At 39.2% G+C, this 23,307-nt stretch overlaps 1 protein-coding gene across 1 annotated transcript in view; it reads right to left on the reverse strand.

Annotated features, from left to right (window-relative positions):
• Positions 1-4,631: 4,631 nt before the first annotated feature.
• Positions 4,632-23,307, reverse strand: part of LOC128719198 (cytoplasmic polyadenylation element-binding protein 3) — a 192,263-nt gene continuing 173,587 nt past the window's right edge. The window contains exons 5-10 of the mRNA XM_053812820.1: positions 14,486-14,680; positions 9,027-9,139; positions 5,375-5,585; positions 5,217-5,302; positions 4,937-5,143; positions 4,632-4,748 (exon numbers count right to left, since the gene is read on the reverse strand). Coding sequence (XP_053668795.1) covers positions 4,632-4,748; positions 4,937-5,143; positions 5,217-5,302; positions 5,375-5,585; positions 9,027-9,139; positions 14,486-14,680 — 929 coding nt within the window. The remainder of the gene's footprint in view (positions 4,749-4,936; positions 5,144-5,216; positions 5,303-5,374; positions 5,586-9,026; positions 9,140-14,485; positions 14,681-23,307) is intronic.

Genomic DNA, 23,307 nt, shown 5'->3' on the forward strand with positions numbered 1-23,307 from the left:
TTGTTTGGAACCTGTATTGCACAATGGGTGCATAAAAATATAACATTTCTTCATTTTACTCAAAAAAGTGTGCGCGCGTGTCCGCCATTTGTTTTTTGGGGGTAAGGGGCATTCAAAATGTAAACTACTCGTTATGTACTATCGGATAGAAAAATATACTAACTGCAGCTCCGTTGCGACATGAGGCATGATAGGATAGTAATCATTTTTTTGTCCTATCAGTAATCTTTGTATGTAGTTATTCTACCATTTCGCATTATTGTTAAAAGGGAACGTCAGACGACAACTTTGATTTCTTCTACGGTAGAGTTTATCATAAGCATTATCTTATTTATGTGTAAGTGTTTGTTTCCACGGTTTAATTCATGGAAGAAATATGTTGAGTCTTCTGAGTCAAGCTTTTTCTCAAATCAATTGCTATTTGGGTTCAAACAACTTCTCTATTGATGATATATTCGAAGAATAAAAAGCCAATCCCGAACTGGTTAAACTAAAGGGAGCATTATGTATCTTCATTTGTGGAGATATTGATGCATTACTTGTGTTTCTTTACCACCGAAGCCTATCGTCAAATTTAATATTTTCATTCAATCCTATGCATTGCGGAAAACTACGTTGTTATTCGTTAAAATTTGTAAATGTTTCTGCTTTCCTCGAATAAAATGTGTTCACAAACAATGTATTTATTTTCTCTATTGCATACTCCCGTTGAAGTACGATAATATCGTGTAGCTACTTTAGTTGCAAAAGTGAGTCGGCACGTTCCAAAATTTTAAGCTAGAATCATTATTCGTATCCATCTCTACCATTGAACTTAAATCCCTTCATTTGTTTTCTTGTAACACAATAAAGCAAAATCGAAATTAGTTACGAAAGTAATAGCTGATTTAACGTACCAAAATGTACGGAGCGTTGCAGCTACAGATTCATCATTACCTTCCACTGCTAAAAATATATTCAACAATATTTATGTGAAGCAAAGAGAGGGACATCAAACATATTTTGATTTTGTTTTATAAATCTGTGGCTTGAAGTCATTCGCTAGCTAATAATTCTATTCATAGTTCGCTAAGAAACTGTTTGTTTATAAACGTACTTTGTTTATAATTGCCTGCCTTGTACAGAGCATAGTTTGTCTTTTTTCACTTCGTTAATTAAATATAAAATTGTTTTAACACATCTATTACACGTTATCCTCAATCCGATTTAAGTCTGTCTCGAGAAGATTTTGCTTACATTCACATTTGTGTTTATTCTATTCATCCAACGGATGTTAAATAGAGTAAATTAGAAGAAGCACAAACATTTACAATTTGTTTTTTTTGCGAATTTCTCGCTTCTTACTTTTGTCTTCTCCTATTTGTTTCTGTTAGAACGATCATGCGTTTGAAATATTTCGCAAAATTCCTTAATTACAAGGAATTACACCAGCAGCGAAACGACACTGTTAGTGCCTTGCAAATAACTATAAAGCTGTGGCTATCGCAGCGTTCGTTCTTGTTAGCCATGATATACCATTGGTTAGCGCATATGTTTTTTTTTTAATGTTAAAGTTTTATAAAAACGTCTTTTACATTTTTTGTTATCATATTCAAAAGCCGGCGGAGCAAAACATCAGTTTCAGTTTTGATATAGCTACCTTCATGCGCAAATATCGTTGCTGGAAAAGTAGTATATTACACGGTGCGATCGTCTGAATTGCAATAATGTGTTTCTATATTACAGTAAACCGATCCGGTTTGGTTTTGTGTACTGCTCTGTGTAGATCAAACTAGTCAAATCAATGGCTATCCTTCAAACGAAACGCGCTACTACTACATCAACACGACTTTTTCCAACGGAGTAAGACGCAAATATTATGTATAGTATTATTCTTTTTAAAAAATTTTATCAAAACGGAAATTTCACTAGGTTGCTGTATAAAATATGTTGATATGATCATATAACTCGTTTGGTTATTTTGGAAAAAAATGTAAGCCATTTTCAAGTAAGAAGGAATTAAACTATATTCGTCAGAAACGCGATCACATACTTTAGTAAAAAGTAGAGTGTGTCTTTTGTCTACCGTATCTGTGGATGGCTAAAAGATTTGATTTACTATCTACGCTAATGTGGGTCCGGTTATGACTCATTTTGAGAACATAAAGTTTAAAATGGTTAAATCGTCACCATTCCGTTCTATATCTACACCAGTCTAAATGTATGCTGCTGCTGTAAGCGCACGATATATACGTTTTATATGTTTATGTATACGACCTATATATATAATAATTTATATGATTTATCTAATTCAGATTCAGATTTTGGTTTACTAGTTGTTATGCATCACTTTGAATACTTTTTTCCACTTGTTTGCAATGTTGTAATTTTTGTAAGCACGTCATATAGAACAAATAGAAAATGTGTGCATAACATGCTACAGGTTTCACTCCTTTTGTAATCAAATTGAAGTTACTCACCAGTTTGGAACAGCAGAACTCTTTATAGAGCGATGATGTGTACTTTAAAAAAGTAGTGATCGTTTCACTCCATATTACTGATTTTACACGGCTTCAATAGCTGCCACCCTGCTCGAATAGTTGACTTTGAAATGTACAACACGACTGCAACCTTTAAATGACGTAAAATAAATGATAAACTAAAACCATTCGTAAAAAAGCCTTGTCATAATTCCCTCGCTGTTGAGGTATTCCAGATATGAGAACTTGTGGGAGGTTCATGGCAATAAAACACTGTCACGCAATTTCTGCTTGTTCCATCAGCCTGTTAAGTAATTTTCTACAATATCTAACCATACTAAGGACAATCTTTATTATACATACATCGCGCGTTGATTATTGTCAACTTTGCTCGATGCTGCAGTTCTTGTTTACTACTGAAAACATTTCAATTATTGTGATTTAACAAAATTAACAAGGAAATATCTTTCACCTATTACGGCTTGAGCGCTAAGCACAGCATATGAATAATATTGCTGGCGCTGGCTTGATTGTGAAAACTATACTAGAAACTTCCGATCAATTGACTAATATTACCAACACTAATGAAAAAATGATTTCGATCGTAGCATAGGATTACTTCTTGCGGAACACACGGTTGGCATGAATTTAGACGCGCAATTTTTAACTACAAAAGGTACAAAAGGTTCGTGAAATCTTAGTACAGCGGTAACGTGTAGCCTAAATCAAGGCATTTATCTTTTAAGTCTTGCCGCTGAACATATGGATGCAACAATGCCATACCTATTATACCTAAGATTACTACCAGTTGTATTGCAAATGGTTAATTCTATAAAAATATTACTTTCTTTTAGTTTTAGTGTAGCCTTTTTATCACAAATATCGATTTAACTTGCTTGACTTTCGGGATGGTATGGTCAATTCAACGATTTGCTTTGCTTTTTTATCATACTTATCAATTCGCAATCGGATCGGTGACAAAGCTAGCAGAGCATCTATTTTTATACACCTCGTCCTTGCAAAATATGTACAGGTTTAGCATATCAAAGCATATCAAAACACGACAAAGGCGTGCTTGAATCGATTGTTACATCAATATATTTTCACATCTCCAAAACTTGCTAATATTTAATTCTCTATACTCTAACTGCACTGCGTTGCGCAGCCTGATTGCTGGATTATGGCTATAAAAATAAACTGTGTTGCGTTAATAACAACATAAAATCTGAAATTGAAGATTGAGATTGGTAAAAGAAGGATGACCATCCTTGTTTCTGACAGATGATATAAAGTTAGTAAAGATATCTTCCAGAAACATAATCCCAAACAATGTTCCTCCTTGGTCTTAACCATTTAAGTGATAGTAAAGGATAGTAGAAATTGTACATTGAGAACGCCTATCTTCGGGATATTCGCATGTTTCTAATCTAATGGCCAAAGCAAACAATGTATATTCATACCATTGCCTCAGGGGCTTCCATTAGTTGTAGGAGTAATCGACTGCAACTTAGCAAGGCGCTGTTTCAGAAGATCTTCTTTCTTAACATTAGCCATACCAGCAACAATGCTGCTGGACAAGATGCTATTGAGGGCACCGATGCTAGTACTGCTGTTACTATTACTGCTACCGATTGCTGCTATCGCTGAATGATGGTACTGATCAATGGAACTGCAACGGTTCAACGAGGACGAAGACGAGGGCGGTACGAGTGACCCGCCAGCGCTATTACCGCTTGATGATGACCCAAAGCGTGGCTGGATATGATGGTACCCTCCCGTTCCGCCATGCACTGTATTCGATATGGAAGATGGTGTTGTTACAGTGCTAGGCAGAGGGGGTGGTCGATTTAACTGGTGGTGTCGTGCTCTAGATGAAAGTCCACTGGCAAAGCCAACGGCTCCGCTGGTACTGGCTCCAGCGCCGGAAGACCAGGGAAACGAAGGCGGCGGTGGTATGTAGCTGGCAGATCCGGTAAATCCGGCATTAGAGCTGCTGCCACCATAGTATAGTCCGGCGGGTAAGGTACCAGTGCTTGCGGATAACGATGTAATGGTTTCGCTGGGTGCTGCGCAGCCGAGGGAACCGACGGCAGGGCCGCCAGTTCCACCACCCGTCCGCGCCGTCGCCGGCGTCCTAGCAGTTGCAGTTGATATTGATCGGGGCTGTTGACGTTAACACCAACGAAAGGGCACTGCCCTTGGCCGGTCTGCTCCTTCCTTAACGAGGGGCTTGTGGTACTCGCGGCCTTCGCGCGAGTGAATCAAACCCCAACACTGTTCACAATAATACTACGTGACAGAAAGGAGAAACAAGGGCCTAAGTCAGTATCTATTGTCGAGAAGCGTATTGTCCGTAACGTACATACGGTAATTTTTAACGTTGCAAATAAACCTTTAGAGCAAGTTGTTGCATAACCACTACTTCGTAAACAATCCATTACTATCTCGTAAACAGTAGCCAGCCAACTTAAGCTTACCTGAAGACAAGTGACGTTGGCGCAGAAGAAAGGTGCAAATTTTCCTCCACAACGCTGGCCATGGCACTCGTCACACATTTGATCGTCCAAAACGTAAGGTTTCACCTCGACACGTTTATCTATATCGCCATGCTGCAGCTGGACGAAACGAGCTGAGATGGCAGCAATGTAGCTTTGCTGATTTGAAAACGCCACACGTCCTGCGCCCTAAAAAGTTCAATTGAATAAAGTTCTTAGTTGGATTAGTTGTTACAGGTGGCGTACCATTTGGCGTACTTACCTTGGGATATTTCAACTCAGGATCTGTATCAATGCCTGCGTAACATACACCACCATACAAGCGGTCCATTATCATGGCTAATTCATCTATTGTAATGTAGGAAAATTGCAGCTAGATTAGTATTTCAGGCGAATCAAAGTACGGTGGCGTGTACTTACAAGCTTTCAATGGTCTCGGAACACCACCCACAAAGACGGTCTTCCGTGGGTCGAGTGGCATTGAAGCATCCAGCACAAAATCGGCATCCGCCAGTCGCCATGGACGGATTTGAACCGCTTTGTTTTTGATCGTCGGTGATGAGACAGTGATGTAGAGCTTGTCGTCATCCGGGACGCACGTTTCGATCAGCTTTTGAACACCGCGTTCTTCCTGTGAATTAGAACGTGAGCACAGAGAAACAATTTGCCAGGATTAATCGTTTGAAAAATCGCTTCATCTCCTTTCATGACGACAACCTTCGCTTATACGGATCCGTTGCGCTTACACGGCTGTGCTAGATGCTAGGCCACAGGACACAGAGCAAGAATCAAATCACCCCGAAAAATACTTGTCATCAATCTTGCCCTGTTGCTGCCACCAGTGGACTTTGCTTCAATTATCATCGCATCAGTCGTGGGTTAGTCGTGCATTCGCAACGAACCATGGGTAATGGGCAAGGACCATTTTTTCCACGCCTTTAAAGTGGTGGACTGTTGAACCACTTTCTTTTTTCCCTCGGCTGTTCACCAGACACAGCGTTCTATGCCGGGAAAGATCATTTAAATAATGAGATTTTTTCCTCCAATTAATCTTCCCACTTTCATGTTGTCTCTTGTTACGGTGTATTTTTTTTTCTTCTAAATATCAGGTATACGATGGATACAGACCAAAGCCGGGATGAAACGTGTGGTCATTTTCCTTCGCAAAATGAACGCTATGAACGCTCCATTACTGTGCGGCACACTATGCGTTACGGGCGTTTGGCAATGGTTGGCTGTCAAATTAATTTAATTAAAATGTCTCTCGAGGTCCCGTATACTGACTTTCATTACACTTGGTAGTAAGACATTTCGTGGGTTTCTTCGTCCACCGGGGAGTATTGGATTCTAGTATCTCAATGAGCCTTTTTAACGTAATGACTTCATCAAGATTAAACTTTAGATCGATGGTTTAATAAATTTAATAAATTAAGCCTATCAGGAAAAAGCAACGCTGGTTATGGAAAGCTGTGTATGTTTTACCAATGTTGCACCAAATGACGCATTAGACGATACAAAAATCGGGTTAATACCACCACCTGGCAAGATGCATGCCAAACATATCAATCTGGTCCCGCATGAAAGTTGTAGAAACATTGCCTCGGGTAAAGCAAGAAAGTGACTGGCTCCATATGGTTTGTCTTTCTAAGCACCGTACAAGAAACCATGTATAATGCAAGTGTATCGTGCGCCAAACTCGCACTGGTGAATTTTCTTACACTAAGATGTGAAAGTTCTTTTGCCTTCCAGAACTGTGTAAAAGCTTAAACAATTTCTGGCATGGAACGTGTTGCAAAAGTGATTACCATGTTTTGCGGGCATTAAGTTTTGAAAGAGCATATGTCTTGAGGCGTGTGACAAAAAGCAACAATGCCAAACCACATCCCTTGTTGCATTCGCTCTATCTATCCTCCACGTTCTCTGCTACCGCATCTAGAATTTCTTCTTTGTTTCCCTTATTGAACCAAGTTGTACCAGAAAGTTACAAAGTTCTCGCATCAGGATGCAAAATGTTGGAAAGTTTTTTTTCGCATCTTTGTTTGTTTGGTGGAATTAAATATTCCAAATACTTTTTGATACAAAATATATAAAACTCATCGGTAGGGCGGTGTATATGTTGCATGCAGTTGTTTGATAAGCTATATGTTATGATAACGCTAATAATTCAAAAACTTCAAACAAAGAACTATCAAACACTGAGATAGTGATATAGCAAATGTTGTTTCCCAGAAAAAAAACGTATCTGTAAGTTGCTTCAAAATTATAAACTAAAAATGTTATGCTTTTGCTTCTTTCGTTTTCATAACGTGTCAATGACAATCTTCTCTGTTGATCACAATTGTTTTACTGATGTCTTCGGTACGTTTTCCCAGTAATGTAGATATTACGTGTGCAGATTACAGAAAGAAATCTGAAAATTGTAGCTACTGTTTCCGGGCGTTATGTATGATTGGACAAAAAGACACAAATTTAGAAAGTAAGGACAATAGAATTTGCGATGCGAGCAACGAGCAATTGGGGTACAAAAGTACAAAAGACAATGGTACCATGGACAATGGTGTAATGATCATCTCCCAGAAAGCTAATAAATAGTATGGCCAAACCTAATGAACATTGCTTAGATATCAAAGGAACGACGGAAAAGGGCGTGTGTCTGGATGGAACTGAGTCATAAAATACTATGAATGGGAAGCGTTTACGGTGCACAATGGAATGGTCAGTGAGATGCCAGTTATAGGAACGAAGTTGGAAAAACACAGTGTGTTTTTCTTCTCGAGAACGTTTGTATGTGTCATATTGGCAGAAATAGTCAACAATTTGTCTACATTCACAATTCCTAAATGCCTTCAATTAGTAGCAATAATGAGAGAACATATTTTTTCGAGATTGGCTAACATGTTTCTCTTAACGGAAAAAGCGAAGCGTTAATGAGAAAATACCAAAACGGTGAATCTTGTATGCTTCACTTTACTCCTTATGTGCTCGGTAGACAAACCGTACATACACACATTATAAACATCTTTGGTTTTAGTCTAATTTTTATCCAAACAATGAAAACAACGAAAAATAGCTCATTTCTTCGAAGGACTTTGACAAAAGCCACTGCTATCCTAAAGGATGGGTGGTAATAGAACATTATGGAAGCAAGTTGCAGCAAGCGTAAGTATACTCCTGGGAAGCGTCTATTATTATTTCTTTTCCCGCCGAGTAACGAAGCGTAACGATAAAAACGAATGTCTCACCGGGATTTCGGTGTTGCCGTTGTTCGCCATGATTTTTCATCTGTATAGAGAACGGACGAACATCGAAGTGAAGATTAATCGTTGAAGGATAAATCTCCACTCTACTGGAATCGGTAATGCCCGGCGATTGGTGGGGCGTGATAGTGATTAATTAATTCGAAAAGATCATGATAATTTGATACACCATCACGAATGACAGTTTTTCATCAAAAAATGGACAAATCTTGATAGTCTTTAATTACAATAAAAATAAAACAATACTATGTATCAATCTCTATTCTATGGAATTGTATATTATAAAGTACAAGATACCTATTCAAGCCTCACTATCACGTTTATCACAATACCAAAAGGTGGTGATATTCCATAAATAATAAGGTTCCCAAAGCTTTGGTGCCATTTGAATAAGTAAATTAGGCCTACTTGTTGACTCATGATTAAGGAGCAAAAATAAAAAAAAATTATGCTAGTTATTAAACTAATTGGTGTAATAATTTGTAATTTTAGTTTAAGTCTTGTTTTCTGGCCCGTTAAGGCAAACAATAATTAAATTACATTACATTTATTGAGGTGACAATAAACTAGCCTATATTTAGAACCCATGATTCATAACACTAGATGCAACAGATAATTTAATGTTACAGAGTAAGACAATAAAGTTATGCAAAATATATATTTTATGTTAAAATTCATAACAATAGTTGACCTGCCGTCACGCAATAACATTGACGTGTTACATAAAATTAATGAAACATTAAAATTAACACTCTGTTAATGTTATATTGTTCTTGATTTATTTGATTATATAGCATTCAAAATTATTTACTTACTTGGAAAAGCAGAAACGCATATCCCTTAGGAGGAAAGTACGATTTCGATTCAGCTTTATGTGGCCAATCAACGATGAGATCCCCATACTGGTTAAATGATGTGGTTATTTCCTCTGAAAAAAACATAATTAAAATAAAGTAATAACATTAATCATTTTTAATGAAACTCGATGCATACATAATACATAATTTGATTAGCAAGCTCAAGGTTGCATTAACAAGGTAAAGATACTTCATGTTATAAACCATGTTTAACACTTTGCTTTACTTTCTTGGAACATCTAAGGAGGTACCAACATTGTTATTAATATATTGGTCGATGTCTAACTTTTCTAGGACGAAAGCAACGTGCGAAGAGTGATTCTTGCGGCATGAAAAACGGTGGCATCATTCCAACGAGAACCTGTAGCATACAATGCTGACCTTGTTGAACCAAACGTAGACACTACAACACTGGCTCACCATTTCCGTAACAGGTATAACGGGCTAAAAGTAATAAATCTGGTTATGTAACAACAACATAATCCTTAACATATCGCTGGGATTCCTTTGCGCTATACTTCATTGAAAAAGATACGCTTTCTGTCTGATCCTGGTGTTATCGATTGGGCTTTTGTTACACAAGGAAAAGATATAATAGAGGCAGATCATGTTTGACGATGTGTTCATGTGATTTTAGCGTTATATTCATTAATGGTATCAGCTTAACGGAGTTATGAAGCTTTATGATAATATACAAAAAATCGTACAAAATAAAAACAGATTGTTTCTATAGGCGTATTCATATACTTTATCATTCGAAAATTCCACATCATACAATTTAAACGTAAACAAAAATTACTTGCAAAGGAAATTAGTCTTTCCTGCGTTCTTTTTTACTCTCTATGATTTTTTTATAATTACGATGATGATCGAAATAGATGAAGTATATCAACTTATAGCACATACAAATTTTATGTACAGTTTGCACAACTTTTAGTGCTAAAATTTTAGTTACCCTAAACAGTTTTAACCTCGTTGGATGTCGAGTATTTTTTCTTAGTTTAATTTTAATAGTGTAATGATTGTTTGTAATTTTAATGAAACACTACTATGTAACAAAGATGACCTTTTAAACATCATACCAAAAAGAGAACTTTTAAGTTGCACTAGCTACATTCATCGAACAAACAACGAACTAATTGATCCAAATGTTTGAAACTAATTGTACACATCAAAAGTTTTCAATTGCATTCTAAAAAAACTAAATATAGCGATCTAACTAAAATAAATAGTGTAAGTTTGAAACTAATCTGATGCTTATAACGCATCCATCATCTTGGTGATATTGATATTAAGATGCTATGGAGCAGTTGTATGACAGCGGGAAAATGTGTGAAACAGCGTAATGATTTAGTAGATACCCGAGCAATTAATTTAAGAATATTATTATAGCAGTGGTTTCTCTCGCCATGACTATGGCTGACAGTTGTTTGGTGGTTGGTCATGTTCGTCGTACGCTAATGATAGCGCGGAAGCTGTAGTCACTCTGCGTCGGTCGACGGTTAGCGACAAAATGTAAATGTTGTTTGAATTGGACATTAAGCGCTATTTAATAGATGGTCTGTTCGTACCGTTCTGGGCGACTATGCCGGTCAGGGTTCGGGCATGCCAGCAAACAACGCGACGATGAAGTCTGACAAATTGCTCAAGCTTTCACAAGTGTTCAAAGGGTTTCAGGAAAATAGCGTGGTATTGACGAGTTACCTACTACATTCGGTGTCCGCTCTGGTAACATTCTCTTTCGGTACGTCGTGACGTTTCATTAAAGGATAGATTTTTTTATTATCGTTTATTTGATAGCTGGTATTTAATTAAAAACGCAACCATACCATTAAACTCTTTACCATCACCGTGCTATCATTCTTGCCGACTACTGACAGGGATCTATATTCAAACCTAGTTCAAATGAGTTAGAGAAATAAATCAAGTATTGACAGCCAGATATTGATCATTTTCAAATAGAATGAGAACCTAATAACGAGTTGTAGTAGCTGGTTCAAATAGGTGAAACAAACAGGCAAAAAGTGTGAAAACTTAAATAAACCAATTGAATGAAGCTGCCAATTGGTGCGAATAAAAAATTAAGAACGTTTAGCAAATACATTTGAAAGTTCCTAACCGGAGAATTTCCCTTATACACATCTGAAAATAATACTTTAATATTCATCTTGGCTGACACAGTACATCACTCCACCCATATCACAATCGCTTAAGGTTTATAATAGCCTGCGCCGTTGAAAAGAACGAATAAAACGACACGCTCCTCGCAGTAAGGCAGTAAAATCTGAACCACCCTTAAAGGGACAACGAGAGCAAATTTGACGTCTTCATAAAATGAGCATCGTCAGGTGGGACTGAGTTATATTTTCCGACGTTCGTTACGTAGCAAAATAGAATAAAGGGAATGGGGTGACTGTAGCAAGGCACGAAGGGAAAATGGAACGGAACTTGAGCACTTTACAAGAGCAGCAGTTTCAAGTTTCGTTGATGGAGAAAAATACGCTCTAGGTTTCAAGTTTGTGTGTCCGCATTCGAATGCAGGTGGAGACTTTCAAAAGATAGTAAACGAAGTTCGTCGACAGGATATCTGCTAGTTCTTGCTCTTTTTCCCTCTTGTACCACGTAGTCGAGAGAGTAATTGAACGCCGGGAAAAGGAATATTTTTTCGTATGATATTTTTCTTTGCTTACTTACTACAAAACTGAGGGCTTAGAATAATGAGAATATTACGACAAAAATGAAGCATTTACTTTACAGTTTGCATGGGCAGTTACTTGCGATTGTGATATTTGTGTTATCATTCTAACACTTGGACACCACAAAATGGTGTCCACATGAAAAAAGGGTTTGATTTAGATCTTCATAACAAAGTGCGACAAATTGCGGGTTAGTTTCACATCAGCTAGGGTCTGATTAGAAAAAAAAAACAAAACTTTGTCATTACATGATGCTGTTATTGCGATTGTTTAAAATATCTATATCTGATTGTTTAAAGTAACTGATATTTTTATGTGTGTTATTTTCAGAAATAAAAAAGATAATACACATAATTTTATTTCCTACTTGGAACCGAGTGTTGAGACCCGTTAATTAGGGTTTTGGGAGCATATTCTGAAACATCTACATAGACTTTTGAAGCACCAAACGATTGAAATAACAAAATACGAAATGAATGTTATAAAATGTTTTTTTTTTTATCCGAAGTTTCATGCCTTGGTGAAACGTTTGATGTTACTTCAGGGAATAGAACTTGCTGTGAAATTTATTTACCTACAAGCGTACATTTATTGGATGAACATAACGATGTTTCATGCCGGGAGATGTTTCTTTGAAATTCTGTTGTTCTATTTATTATTCGATATAAAACGACCGACGTTGAATGTAAAATGGCATTTATTTTGTAATTATATTGTAAAATTGACTGAAAAGATATAAAATTAACTTGAGCAGCAATAGTTTGGAGCTACAAAAGTATCAATGTGAAGAAGCACATTTGTAACAATTCCAGCAGATGAATAATCTACGTACACTGCGTACATCACGTAGTGCACTACATAATTTGATAGGCATCTGATACATTTAGATAATTTTTATTTTATTTAGTTTTTTTTCGTAAAAATCCTGTTCACAAAGGTGTTAAGAAAACACATTGTCTCCAGTTTAACATAGTGCTTTCCTTCACGGCTCAACAGTCGGCAACGACAACGACGACAACAAATAATAATTATATATGATATTTGCGCGGGTGCTCTTTCCCGTAAATCATGCTTCTGCATACGATGTTACCAACGAATCTTTAAATCCTGCTAAGAACGAGGCGAGCTATATTTTCATCATTGGTCATGGCTGTCAGAACGATTTGATAAGTGTTGGATGTAAATATCTTGCTTTCCAACAGAGATCTTCGTAATGGAAACCCACAACTTATTGCGGTTTGCACATACGCACGCACCGTATGAACAGTTCGGTGCGGTTACAGGTCATCGTAGTACCATCAACTGAACAAGGACCGTACCCAGATGGTGCAGTAATTCATTAGGAAGAACAAAGTAAAGCACCCTGGCAAACATTCATACGCGCACTTGTTGGGTGGCAGGGTAAATGGGCGATCATTTCTTGTTTTGCAGCATCCACTATCAACATCACTATCCCACTAGTAGGGAAAATGATCCGGAGTAACTGGACACATAGGAGAGCAACGATAAATAACAACAGTTGTGCAATTGGTAGCAGCGTTCACTTCTTGCTTCGAGATGAGTCTAACGAATCCAGTGAGTTCATTGTTGAACAACGGAAGGCTGAAGACAAAAGGATATGAGGAAGGAACCTAGGATTTAATTTCTCAACACAAGCAATCTTGCCTGTACTGTACTTGTTCTGGTTTATGGACACAATGCAGAAGAAAAGCATGACAACACGATGACCGAGCTTTGTGAAGGTGTTTCGAAAAACCTTTTTCATGAAAACGATCCCCATGCCAAACATGTAAGCTCTTTGCATCCAATACGGGGCTGCCCCCAAGGAAAAGCGTGTTTGCATACTAAACACAAACTGCAGTGAATAGCACAATGAACTCTTTTTCGAACTACCTTGTGTAATCAGGCAGTAAACTGTAAAAGCATTTCCAAATGTCTTTGGAATGCAAATGTAACAACAAATGATCAGCACTGGCTGGATTGTATCACAAACCTTCATTTTTCATGAAACTAGCCCATATCCATAAGTGTTGCGTTGCTTTTGGCGATGCCGGAACAAATTCAACAAAAGGTGGTTCTTGTTTTTAGTACAGTGTATTATTAGCACACTGTCGTAAAATATTGTCTCAAGACTTACTACTTGGTACCAGTTGTTAAAGTGAACAATTATCTCAAAACTGGCATGGTGAATAAGGTTTTACCATTCAAGAAATGAATTTAATTTGAATATTTGTGCTGCTTTTGAGTGAAGTATGCGGAGGATGTTGCTTTGCTGGGTACAATAAAGCAGGCTTGCGTAGCGTCAACAGCTGGGAATAGTTGTTTGGTAAATTGTTTCAGACCGTAAGCATAGAAAAGCTGGACGCATACTATGCAATGTTTCAATGCACATGCCAAGTGTAGATTGAAATTACACACCGAACCATTTGGAAGAAATTTAACGAAAAATGTAAAAGCATCAGTATGCTTCTTGGTACACGCAGCTACAAATGCACACCCATCGCAGTAACCAACGACCTGGCAGTGTACGTAGTTAAATTTTTTCAATAAGCTTCTTTCGTGCGGAGTTTGAGGCAACATCATGCTGAGAGATGGAAGCGCGTGTGCCGGCAAAATTTTAATAAACACCGTTTTAGATTTTAGGTCACGTTCAAGCGTACACAGTTGTGCTTAATTGGGAAGTCAAAGTTGGAAACAATACGCACACGGTCCTGGACTTACCTTCATCGATATCCGGTGGCAGACCGCCGACAAACACTTTCCGCGAGAATCGTTCGGTCGTTTCCGATCCGTTGGAGTGTGGCGAAGATCTAGCCGGCGAGTTCAGCTGCAATTGGTTGGCCCCGATAAAACCACCGCCACCGCTACCATCTTCATCGTTTAGATGTTCGTCCAGCCCGGCGAAGAATGGTTTGCCTGAATGGTGAAAAGTGTGAAAAAGATCGATCAGTAAAGACGCTTCAAGTAAAGAGACATGCTGTAAAGGTTGTAGATATATTAACAAAACAGAGCAAAACCAACCCTTGAAATCGTGTCTTTTGAGCTTCGCCAAGTATGGCTCAACAATCGTTCGATACACAATTGATTCATAATCTTCGTGGCAGTAGTAACTGAGATGAGTTGATGGACAATGTTTTTCACGTTGCAACATGCCGGAAATTTATTGTATAAGTGAATGGACGGCAAAACACAAGCGGTGCACACAACTAGCAACACTTTAAACACTTCAACCACGGTAGAGTGCTGCGAATGAACTGCTCCCGCTGGGTGCGCAGATGTGAACAAATGTACACCTGTTGGTCTATGATTGGCTGATTACCGTTGCCAGGTGATGTATTGCAGCATAATCGCGGATTCTGCATTTTCACTTTGCACATTTGGTACCTGTCACTATTCAGTGATCTGTCAAAGTTCACCATCCGGTACTGGTAAGTTTTGTTTTAGTTGACGATCCCTGGCATAACATTTTGCGTGCGTGATAGGTACACTTCTATATTTCTTGTGATCTGGCTTGACGAGTGTTATATAAATATATAATGAATATTGACTCAAATAACATTTTCATCAGTTGGAAATTGTGATGCGAATTGCTTTCTTCAAAAGTACAAACCTAACCAAACCGTATAATAATCCATCACGTAAAGAACCAAGCCCATGGTAAACAAGGCGTGATGTGTGTGATTTTCGCTATTTGCTGAAGCTAATCAATCGAATTGGGACAAACCAGCGGAGAAGGTAGTTGTATTTACCGACGTACGGTATGATGGATCGTCCAGACAACGAAGGAATTGGAAAACTATTAGCCCTAAAATGCGAGTCTCGACGTGTTTGAAATCCTGCGAACAGTTTGTTTGATTAACTGATTGGAAATATGAAGCATACTACGAAACGTTCCTGATACACAGGTGAGGCAAAGTAAATCTAATCTTCAGCTTACTTATTAGTGCCGCTGGAAAAGTGTTAAAGGTCGGTAACTGCCGTGGGGACTGAGGTTGAGGTTTTAATTGAAATCAAACTTTATTTAATCTTCGATGAACAGTAGGCGGTGTGCAGTTTGCCACAAAATTGCCTGCTTCAAGCATCATTGAGTTACCAGATTAAGACCTAAATCGTACCTAACGATGGGTGGTCGTACCTAAGTTCCAATATTCCATGCCGGCATAACGGCTGTATTCCATTCCGTTATGTGACCGAGAAATGCTCTACCTAACTAATATTTCCAGAGTAGCACCTCGAAATTCCTGTTACTATAATCAAACGATTTTCACAATTCACTCATTTTCCTTTGCAGGTAGTTCCATTACCATTTCCTCGAGCAAAGTGCGGATAACAATTCCTTATAAACGAAAGGAAACGAAAATCTTTTCCCTTGTACCAGTGGGAGCACTAACCGTGTATGGGAAAAGGTTGGCTTTCCAAGCTCTTTGACTGCACTTAATACACTAGTTAGGTCGAGGAGCGGGAACCCTCACACGTTCTTGTCAAACGTTGCGTGCGGCACGAGCTGCATTTCACGTACAACGCTACCAACCTTGATTATATCCTGGAAAGCTTATCGCATTGGCACGGGTAGTTGTGTACACTGGGTGCGAGAAAAATTATTATCAAAATAATCGTAATTATCGCTTGTAATTTGTATTTACTAGCAACGCCTACTAGCCACCGGGGACATGGAGAATATAGTGACGATTAGTCCAAGGATTATTGCTGTGCGTTCGTACGGGGGACGATTTGCTATATGGGCACGGGAATAATTGCATGATTTAATTTAATCTGCCTCCCATGTTCCGTGCCCATTGATATAGCTCTCCTGACTACGGGAAGCACCACGAATGGCCTGGTTATTACGTTTTTTTTTTTGCAAAAGGGTGGTACGGCCTTTTGGGAGTAGAGTCCGTACGTGTCACGCTTTTTGACGAGTTTAGTGTTTTTATCGTAGGGCAAAGCGCCCAGAATAACAGACTATCAAGAAGGATTGAATCCTTCTGGACACACGATTCAGCAATAAAGTAGCTCTTGTGCAGTTTGTAGAACAATTAAACGGAAACCCTTGTGCTGTAGTATTGTAGTCCATTTACAATTTAAAGTTAAATTAATCGTTTTATAACTTTCCTTTTATTAACCTAAGTTCATTTTTTTATAATAAATCTTTTGCTATGTGGATACTGAATACTTGTAAATGTGATAGATTCGACAGGTAGATCAGTCAAGAGAAAGGGAGTAAACCAGTGGAATCTCGATCGCACAGCGAAAACAACTACACCATTAAATTAGCCTTTTAAAATCGGATTTGTTCCGCATTTCACATAATCCAGTAATGCACACATAAGTTAATTCTGTTCCAAGTATAGACACATTTCGCTCATATGCGACTACATTGGCGAAACGTTACGAAACATAATAATATGAGAAGATCATCTCTACCCTAGTGCTTTCCGTTCAAACACTCGACCCACCCACCAGTAACTCACCGCACAGCCCCGTCATAATGTGTATGAAAATGTAATTTACATTCAAAACAACCGCACACGCAGTGGTATCTCGGTTTAATTAATATTTATATTTACAACCATCGTCAGCGTCGTCGTCGTCGTCGTATGGAGTTCATGCATCCTGAAAACGTTTAGATGTCAACCCATTGTGACATTCGGGGCCTGTACTAGCTGACGGGTCCTCCGGATGGTTGTGGTACGGTAGTAATGTTTAGTTGCCTAGTGAGCAAGCAATACAACAAACGTTTACTACGACGATTCCCGTGGCTAACATTACCAAGCGACTGGCAAAAGGGTCAGAAAGAGAAGCTTCCTTCGCAATTCAATGGAGTAGAAACGATGGGATTCATGCGCGTTGAAACCGAAGAAAGGGAAAAGGCGACAAATATGGGTGTATGTAATGTCGACAGGTGATCGTTGCGGATGTGATACGTCCCTGCGTTGTCGTACTAGAAAGTACAATAAAGATTCATGTTAGTGAAAGTACAATTACAACCGCTTTTTTAGAAAAAAGTATGGTTGTGAATGCTAAAAGCGTTTTATGGACAAACCTTTCCCATTTATTATTTTCACGTTTTATTACCTCAGACACTCTCCATTCAGGCACCGATTGAAAATGAATTCGCCATACCGAATAGTTTTTCTATGTATGGGAAAGGTTTTAATTAAAGCAAGGTAAAATTATTTATCGTAGCATTGGGGGAACCACTTGAACAAACGTGTGCGAAAGCATTTATTAAATCGACTGCCAACACGTGGACCCAGCTCTATGAAACAACAAAAAAGGTGAAATTCCTTTCCTGTTCGTTGTTCGGGTTTACTTTTTGTTTCATCACAGGTATGGCACGGTACGGTGGCCAAGAAAAGCATAGCCCCCCGGCAAACGTTACTCATGCGCGCTGGAATATCAAGTGCGCGGCGTTTGAAGGACGAAAGTGGAATAAAAATGGAACCCCTCGAACTCTCCTGCTACGGTTGCGTTATCAAATGGGTCCGATAAGCTCCCGCGGTAGTCGCAAGAGCCCATTTGGCTGCGCTGGTGGATAGCGATGCAGTAATACGGATATGGATGAGGACGGTTGGCGACACCCAAAGGTGTTTAACGTGCAGCAGGCGCGAATGTAAACTAACAGCAAAAGAGAGAAAGCAAATAGGGGAATCGGCAGAAACACAAGACAAAATTAAATCAACACTTTACGATCCTGACCATCGTTATCATCGTCGTCGCGCTTGTAATGCAGCTGGCATCACGATGTGGAAAACGGAAAACGTGCTGGAAGTATAAATCTTTATTGCAATCACAACGACACCACCGGGGAACGGCGACGACACGAGCCCTCGTGGATGGTGCTCGCGGGTTGGAAAGCGACAAGGAAACGTACCGTCTATATCACAAGTGCTGATTTCAGCGGAAGTTTTAAAATGAGCGTCGTTCGTTCGAAGACCATAAATTTGTATCCGATTTTTCGTCCACTGATTTAATTTTTGAACCACTCGAAGCAAACCTAAAGCGTAAAAGTATTTAGAAAGATGTGTTTTAATAGCGTACAAAATTACGTAAATAGAGCATCTGCTCCATTAAGTCCCATAGTAGGGTCCCAGATTACGATCGTGAATTTTTTTATGTTAATTTCTGCAGGCAAAAATATTCAAACCTCAAATCAAGAAAATATTTCATTAGCTGTTTGGGGTTTTGCGCACTATGCGACAGCTCTAGTTTTTTTTAAATATATTTTTATTATGTACAGCTTTTGTATTCAATTGCAATAGACCGTTTTATAAAACTAACGCTGCAAATGATGTATTGGCTGCTTGATAGAGAGAAGTGGTGACATTAACGAAGTCACAACCAGCTTTCATTGCGGAGGGAATGTGAGTCCTCGTGGGTTCCATTTTTTCGCCCATTTCGACGTATCGTGTAGCAATAAAGTAAACTAACTCCCACTGCCTAATCCGACACCATCGAGGTCCATCACACATGCGGACCAAAAATTTCATTGCTGACATGTAACCAACCACGGGAACGCTAGAGGAAGGTCACCCGGATAGACATATTTTGCAACGCTTTTCCATGTTTCGATATCCGGTCGCAAGGTTGGAAAATATATTACCATTCAGGAAGCCTTTTTCCGGTCCACCCGGTCCTAATCGTATCCGGGTGGATGGATTTTTGTTTCTCGTGTTTTTTTTTTGTCTCTTGGGTGGACGGAGAACGGCTGATAAATATATAAAAAAAAATTGAGAACACATGAGCGTGCAAACACACAAACACGTGGTACAGCACAACCGCGTGTTTGTAACGTTGCAGCATTGTTCCAACCGCTTGTGCGGACCTCTTCTTTCTTATCATTTTGTTGTGGCCAAAAACTGAACTAACCCATAACTACGAGCGTGGCGGAAAGCATCCCTGTTTCAACTTTTCACAGTGATAAATTACAACTCTTTGCTCCCGGAAGCGGTTCTGGTGGGGGCCAGTGTTTTACGTTAAATTAATTTTAACGGAAAACTTTTCCTTTGCTTGTGGAAGAAATGTGGGTGTGGGTGTGTGTGTGGAATGATACAGTAAACCTACTAACCCACCCATTGCATGTGGATGCGAAATGTGACCCAACGGTGGTAAAAAATTGGGGTGGTAAAATAAAAGCACAATACTATACACAACCTCAACCTTGGCCAGCTATTGCGGTTGATATGTAACGGCACAAGTGTGGTCTACGTTTCGTTGATGTGGGTGGATGGATGGCCTAGTGTCCCGGTGTCTCTTGGTTTTCGTTTTCAGCTTGCACATTTCCGGCGCAACGGTGTGTCCTTCGGCTGGAAGCGATCCGTCCGTGATCGCTTCGTTTTGGTGAACCGCGTTGTACGTACAGAAACACACAAACCCACACACCGTTCAGCATCTGTGTGTACAATAATTTTATATGCCATCTCTATTGCTTCTGGTTTTTTTTTCGAATCCTTTCCGGATTCGGGTCGCAAAAAAAAGTGTGTAAAACGAACCTGGTGTGGTCGTATGTGGTTCACAGTAATAAAAGTTGTGTGTATTTTCGCCTCGCTCGTTTCGGAATTAGCGAAACACGGGTTCTGCAGGAATGTCGGTCCATGCCAGAAAATGCCGGTCCCATTTCAGTGTGAAAATCAGGCTGCAAAAATGAGAGCCCGCGTAACCCTCGGCAACGATGGCGCAATGAAACGCTGGAAAAGAAAACACAAAACGTATTCCCCGCCATGGACTGGATAAAGATGACGCTGGCAACCGATCCGGGAAAGAAGTCCTGCCCTGTACCAACCATTCGAGACAGTGCAATACGATCAAAAGTGCTTGTGTGGGTGTGTGATTAACAGTGGCCACAGTGAAGCATAAAAAAGCAGAATATTCGCTAAATGATAAAACGAAACGCGAACGGTGGGTACCCCGTATGGAGTGGTAGAAAGGAAAACCGGGAAGTTCTTTATGTTGCGCGAAATGAGCAAAAGATGTCCCTGAAAATGGGACCAGGAATCGTTGCAGATCGTAATTAAATAACTTTAATAAATTTAATATCAAATTATATTGGCTTTTCCTCCGGTCGTGGTATGTTGTTATACCGCGTCGCTGATATCGTCATCATCATCAGCGGTTTTTCCGCTTGGTGTTTGTCAATCGCCCGCGCTTTGGGCCCGAACGGTCGTCAACTCGGACTAGCCTGCGGACATCCCGTCCGAACTACGTAGGACGTAGGCGAAGCTTTTGTGTGCACGGTGGCATCACACCGCACGCAGTTCAAAAAGGGGGGGTGGTGGGGGGGACGAGATTAATTGCCATTTATTTTTCAACAATTTAATTACACTTTTGTTTAATGACCTTCCAGCCATCGGGAGGCGGAGGGATACTTGTGTTTCCGGAGTAGAATGTTGGAGCGCAAAAAAGTATAACCGGACGAGCTGGTTGACAGCCGTACCGGGTGTCTGTAAATGGATTGGGGGAGTTGACGATGCACCCAAACCGGGGGACAATTGATGAAGATTCATAAAATTCCATTAAGTGTTCATTGCATATAAACCATTTGTCGTACAGAAATTAAACCAAAATGTAATTGAGATAATCAATTACAGCTCGAGTGCCGTATTGTTACAAACGCGTAGCGAATGCGTATGTGCGTAATAAGGTTTGCGATAAGTTTACTATAACGTCATGTTGACCATTATGCGGGTTTTTGTTTTTCGTCCAACGTGATCGTTTAGCAACATGTTCCGATTGTGCTTGTAGAGATAAAAAAAAACGATCATTTACATTTGATCGTTGTTGTGGAATTGTTTCGGAGCGCTTTACAACACTGTTTTCACTTAACTGTGTTAAGTACTGTTTGTGTAGCTCGAGATTAGTGTTACGTCTGGAATATTGGTGCATTTGCTGTAAATAGAATGATGAGGAAAAACTTTTTCACCTGCAGCTATTTCTAAGCTTTTTTCTTAGCAAACACAATACTTCTTAGTATCGGAAAACCGAACAATGTGAATGTTGATAAAAATGTGGAAGGAAGCGTTTGTTATAAAGCTTTTCATTCCCGATTTCGGTTAAGCGTTTATTGCTAAGCATAAAATATAGTTCCCCAACCACTGTGCGGTCCGTCTCCAAATCGTTATCGTGTATCGAGTTTGAGTACCTTATTCCTTGGGGCTATGGTTAGTAAAAACAGAACAGCGTCGTACGTACTGGTTTTATTCTGTTTTAACGTCGCGAAGCACCCAAGTTTTGTTCCGACCGAACTTTGGTCCAACAGTGTTTCGAAACATCCAAGAAGTTTGCTGCTCAGATGCAACGTCGTTATCTGAGGTACGGTGGACGACCCTGGATCGGGCAGCTTGGCGACACGTAGGTGTGTAGTAGACGGTAGAACGACGGCTATTCTGTTTGCGTAAAAAGTTTCCAAACATCTGAATCGCGGTTGAATTAACAGTGTAATGGCCTGTAGGTATCGTGAACTTCATTTGCGTAATATGGTTGCGAAAAGTACGATGAAGACATCATCGCACGAACGCAACACGTTTTCCAATGTGGGTAGGTGGCGTGAGTAACGAGGGTGTATGTGTGCCAGCTGGTAGCTCGAATAGAGTTGCCAGATTTCTTCGAGCTAGTGATGTACATATTGGCCAAAGTACAAAATCATGTAACAATGCGCACATAATGATGATCCATTCGTGTGATGCTCAGTTTGTCTGGCGAAGTCTTTGTTGTGCTGGTCACATGGCTCGTGCAATGGGAAAAGATTTGCTGATGGATAGGAGAAAAACCTCCAGCATAATACTATTAGTAGGTGTATTTTGGGTTTGAGCAGAGAGCATTTCATTCTTAAACAGCGTTATTGTATTTCAAACAGCAACCTGGAACCGAAAGTGGCTAAGGACATTCCTAAATTACTATCCTTCAGAACCGAGCACTTCATTCACTAATCGTAAAAATATAATAAATTTAGTTTAATCAAACTTTAAGAAAATCATAGCCACAATTAATGTTTCAAAAACAGTATCGCTAGAGGAATTGATGATACTTTATCAATACAAAAGTTTTGGGATTGGACTATTGTTCCTTAAAACGACGAAAATCTGAAGCTTTAACTAGAATCACTAATAAATATCGCCCCGAATGCAGGACTGACTATCCAGCTGCGGGTAAATTAAGTCACAGAAAGACATAAATGGCAGGCCAAGACCTCTTGAAGTTGTTGTGCCGATAAAGAAGAAGAATATTAAAAATAATTGATGCCCCATACGGTACAAGATCAATTCCTTCTTGTTGCTTTACTCGATATCTCAAACGTACCTAACCAGCAACCATTCTAAATTTTGTCTAAGTACTAGAATTGTTAAGAATAGGTTGATTAATGATCAGTTCGATAGTTGGAATCGGTCGAGTAAACCCGGGATTAGGTGCCCTTTCACTATTCGAAGAAGGAAAGTTCTACAAACCACTGTGAATTGTACGATTGTAGTGTAACGATAAATATAAGTAATACGACCCAGTCTGTTGGTCATTCGTAAAAAAATAACCAATAATTTCTATAAAAATAA

The sequence above is a fragment of the Anopheles marshallii genome, chromosome 2, assembly GCF_943734725.1.
Source record: "Anopheles marshallii chromosome 2, idAnoMarsDA_429_01, whole genome shotgun sequence".
NCBI classification, from domain to species: domain Eukaryota; kingdom Metazoa; phylum Arthropoda; class Insecta; order Diptera; family Culicidae; genus Anopheles; species Anopheles marshallii.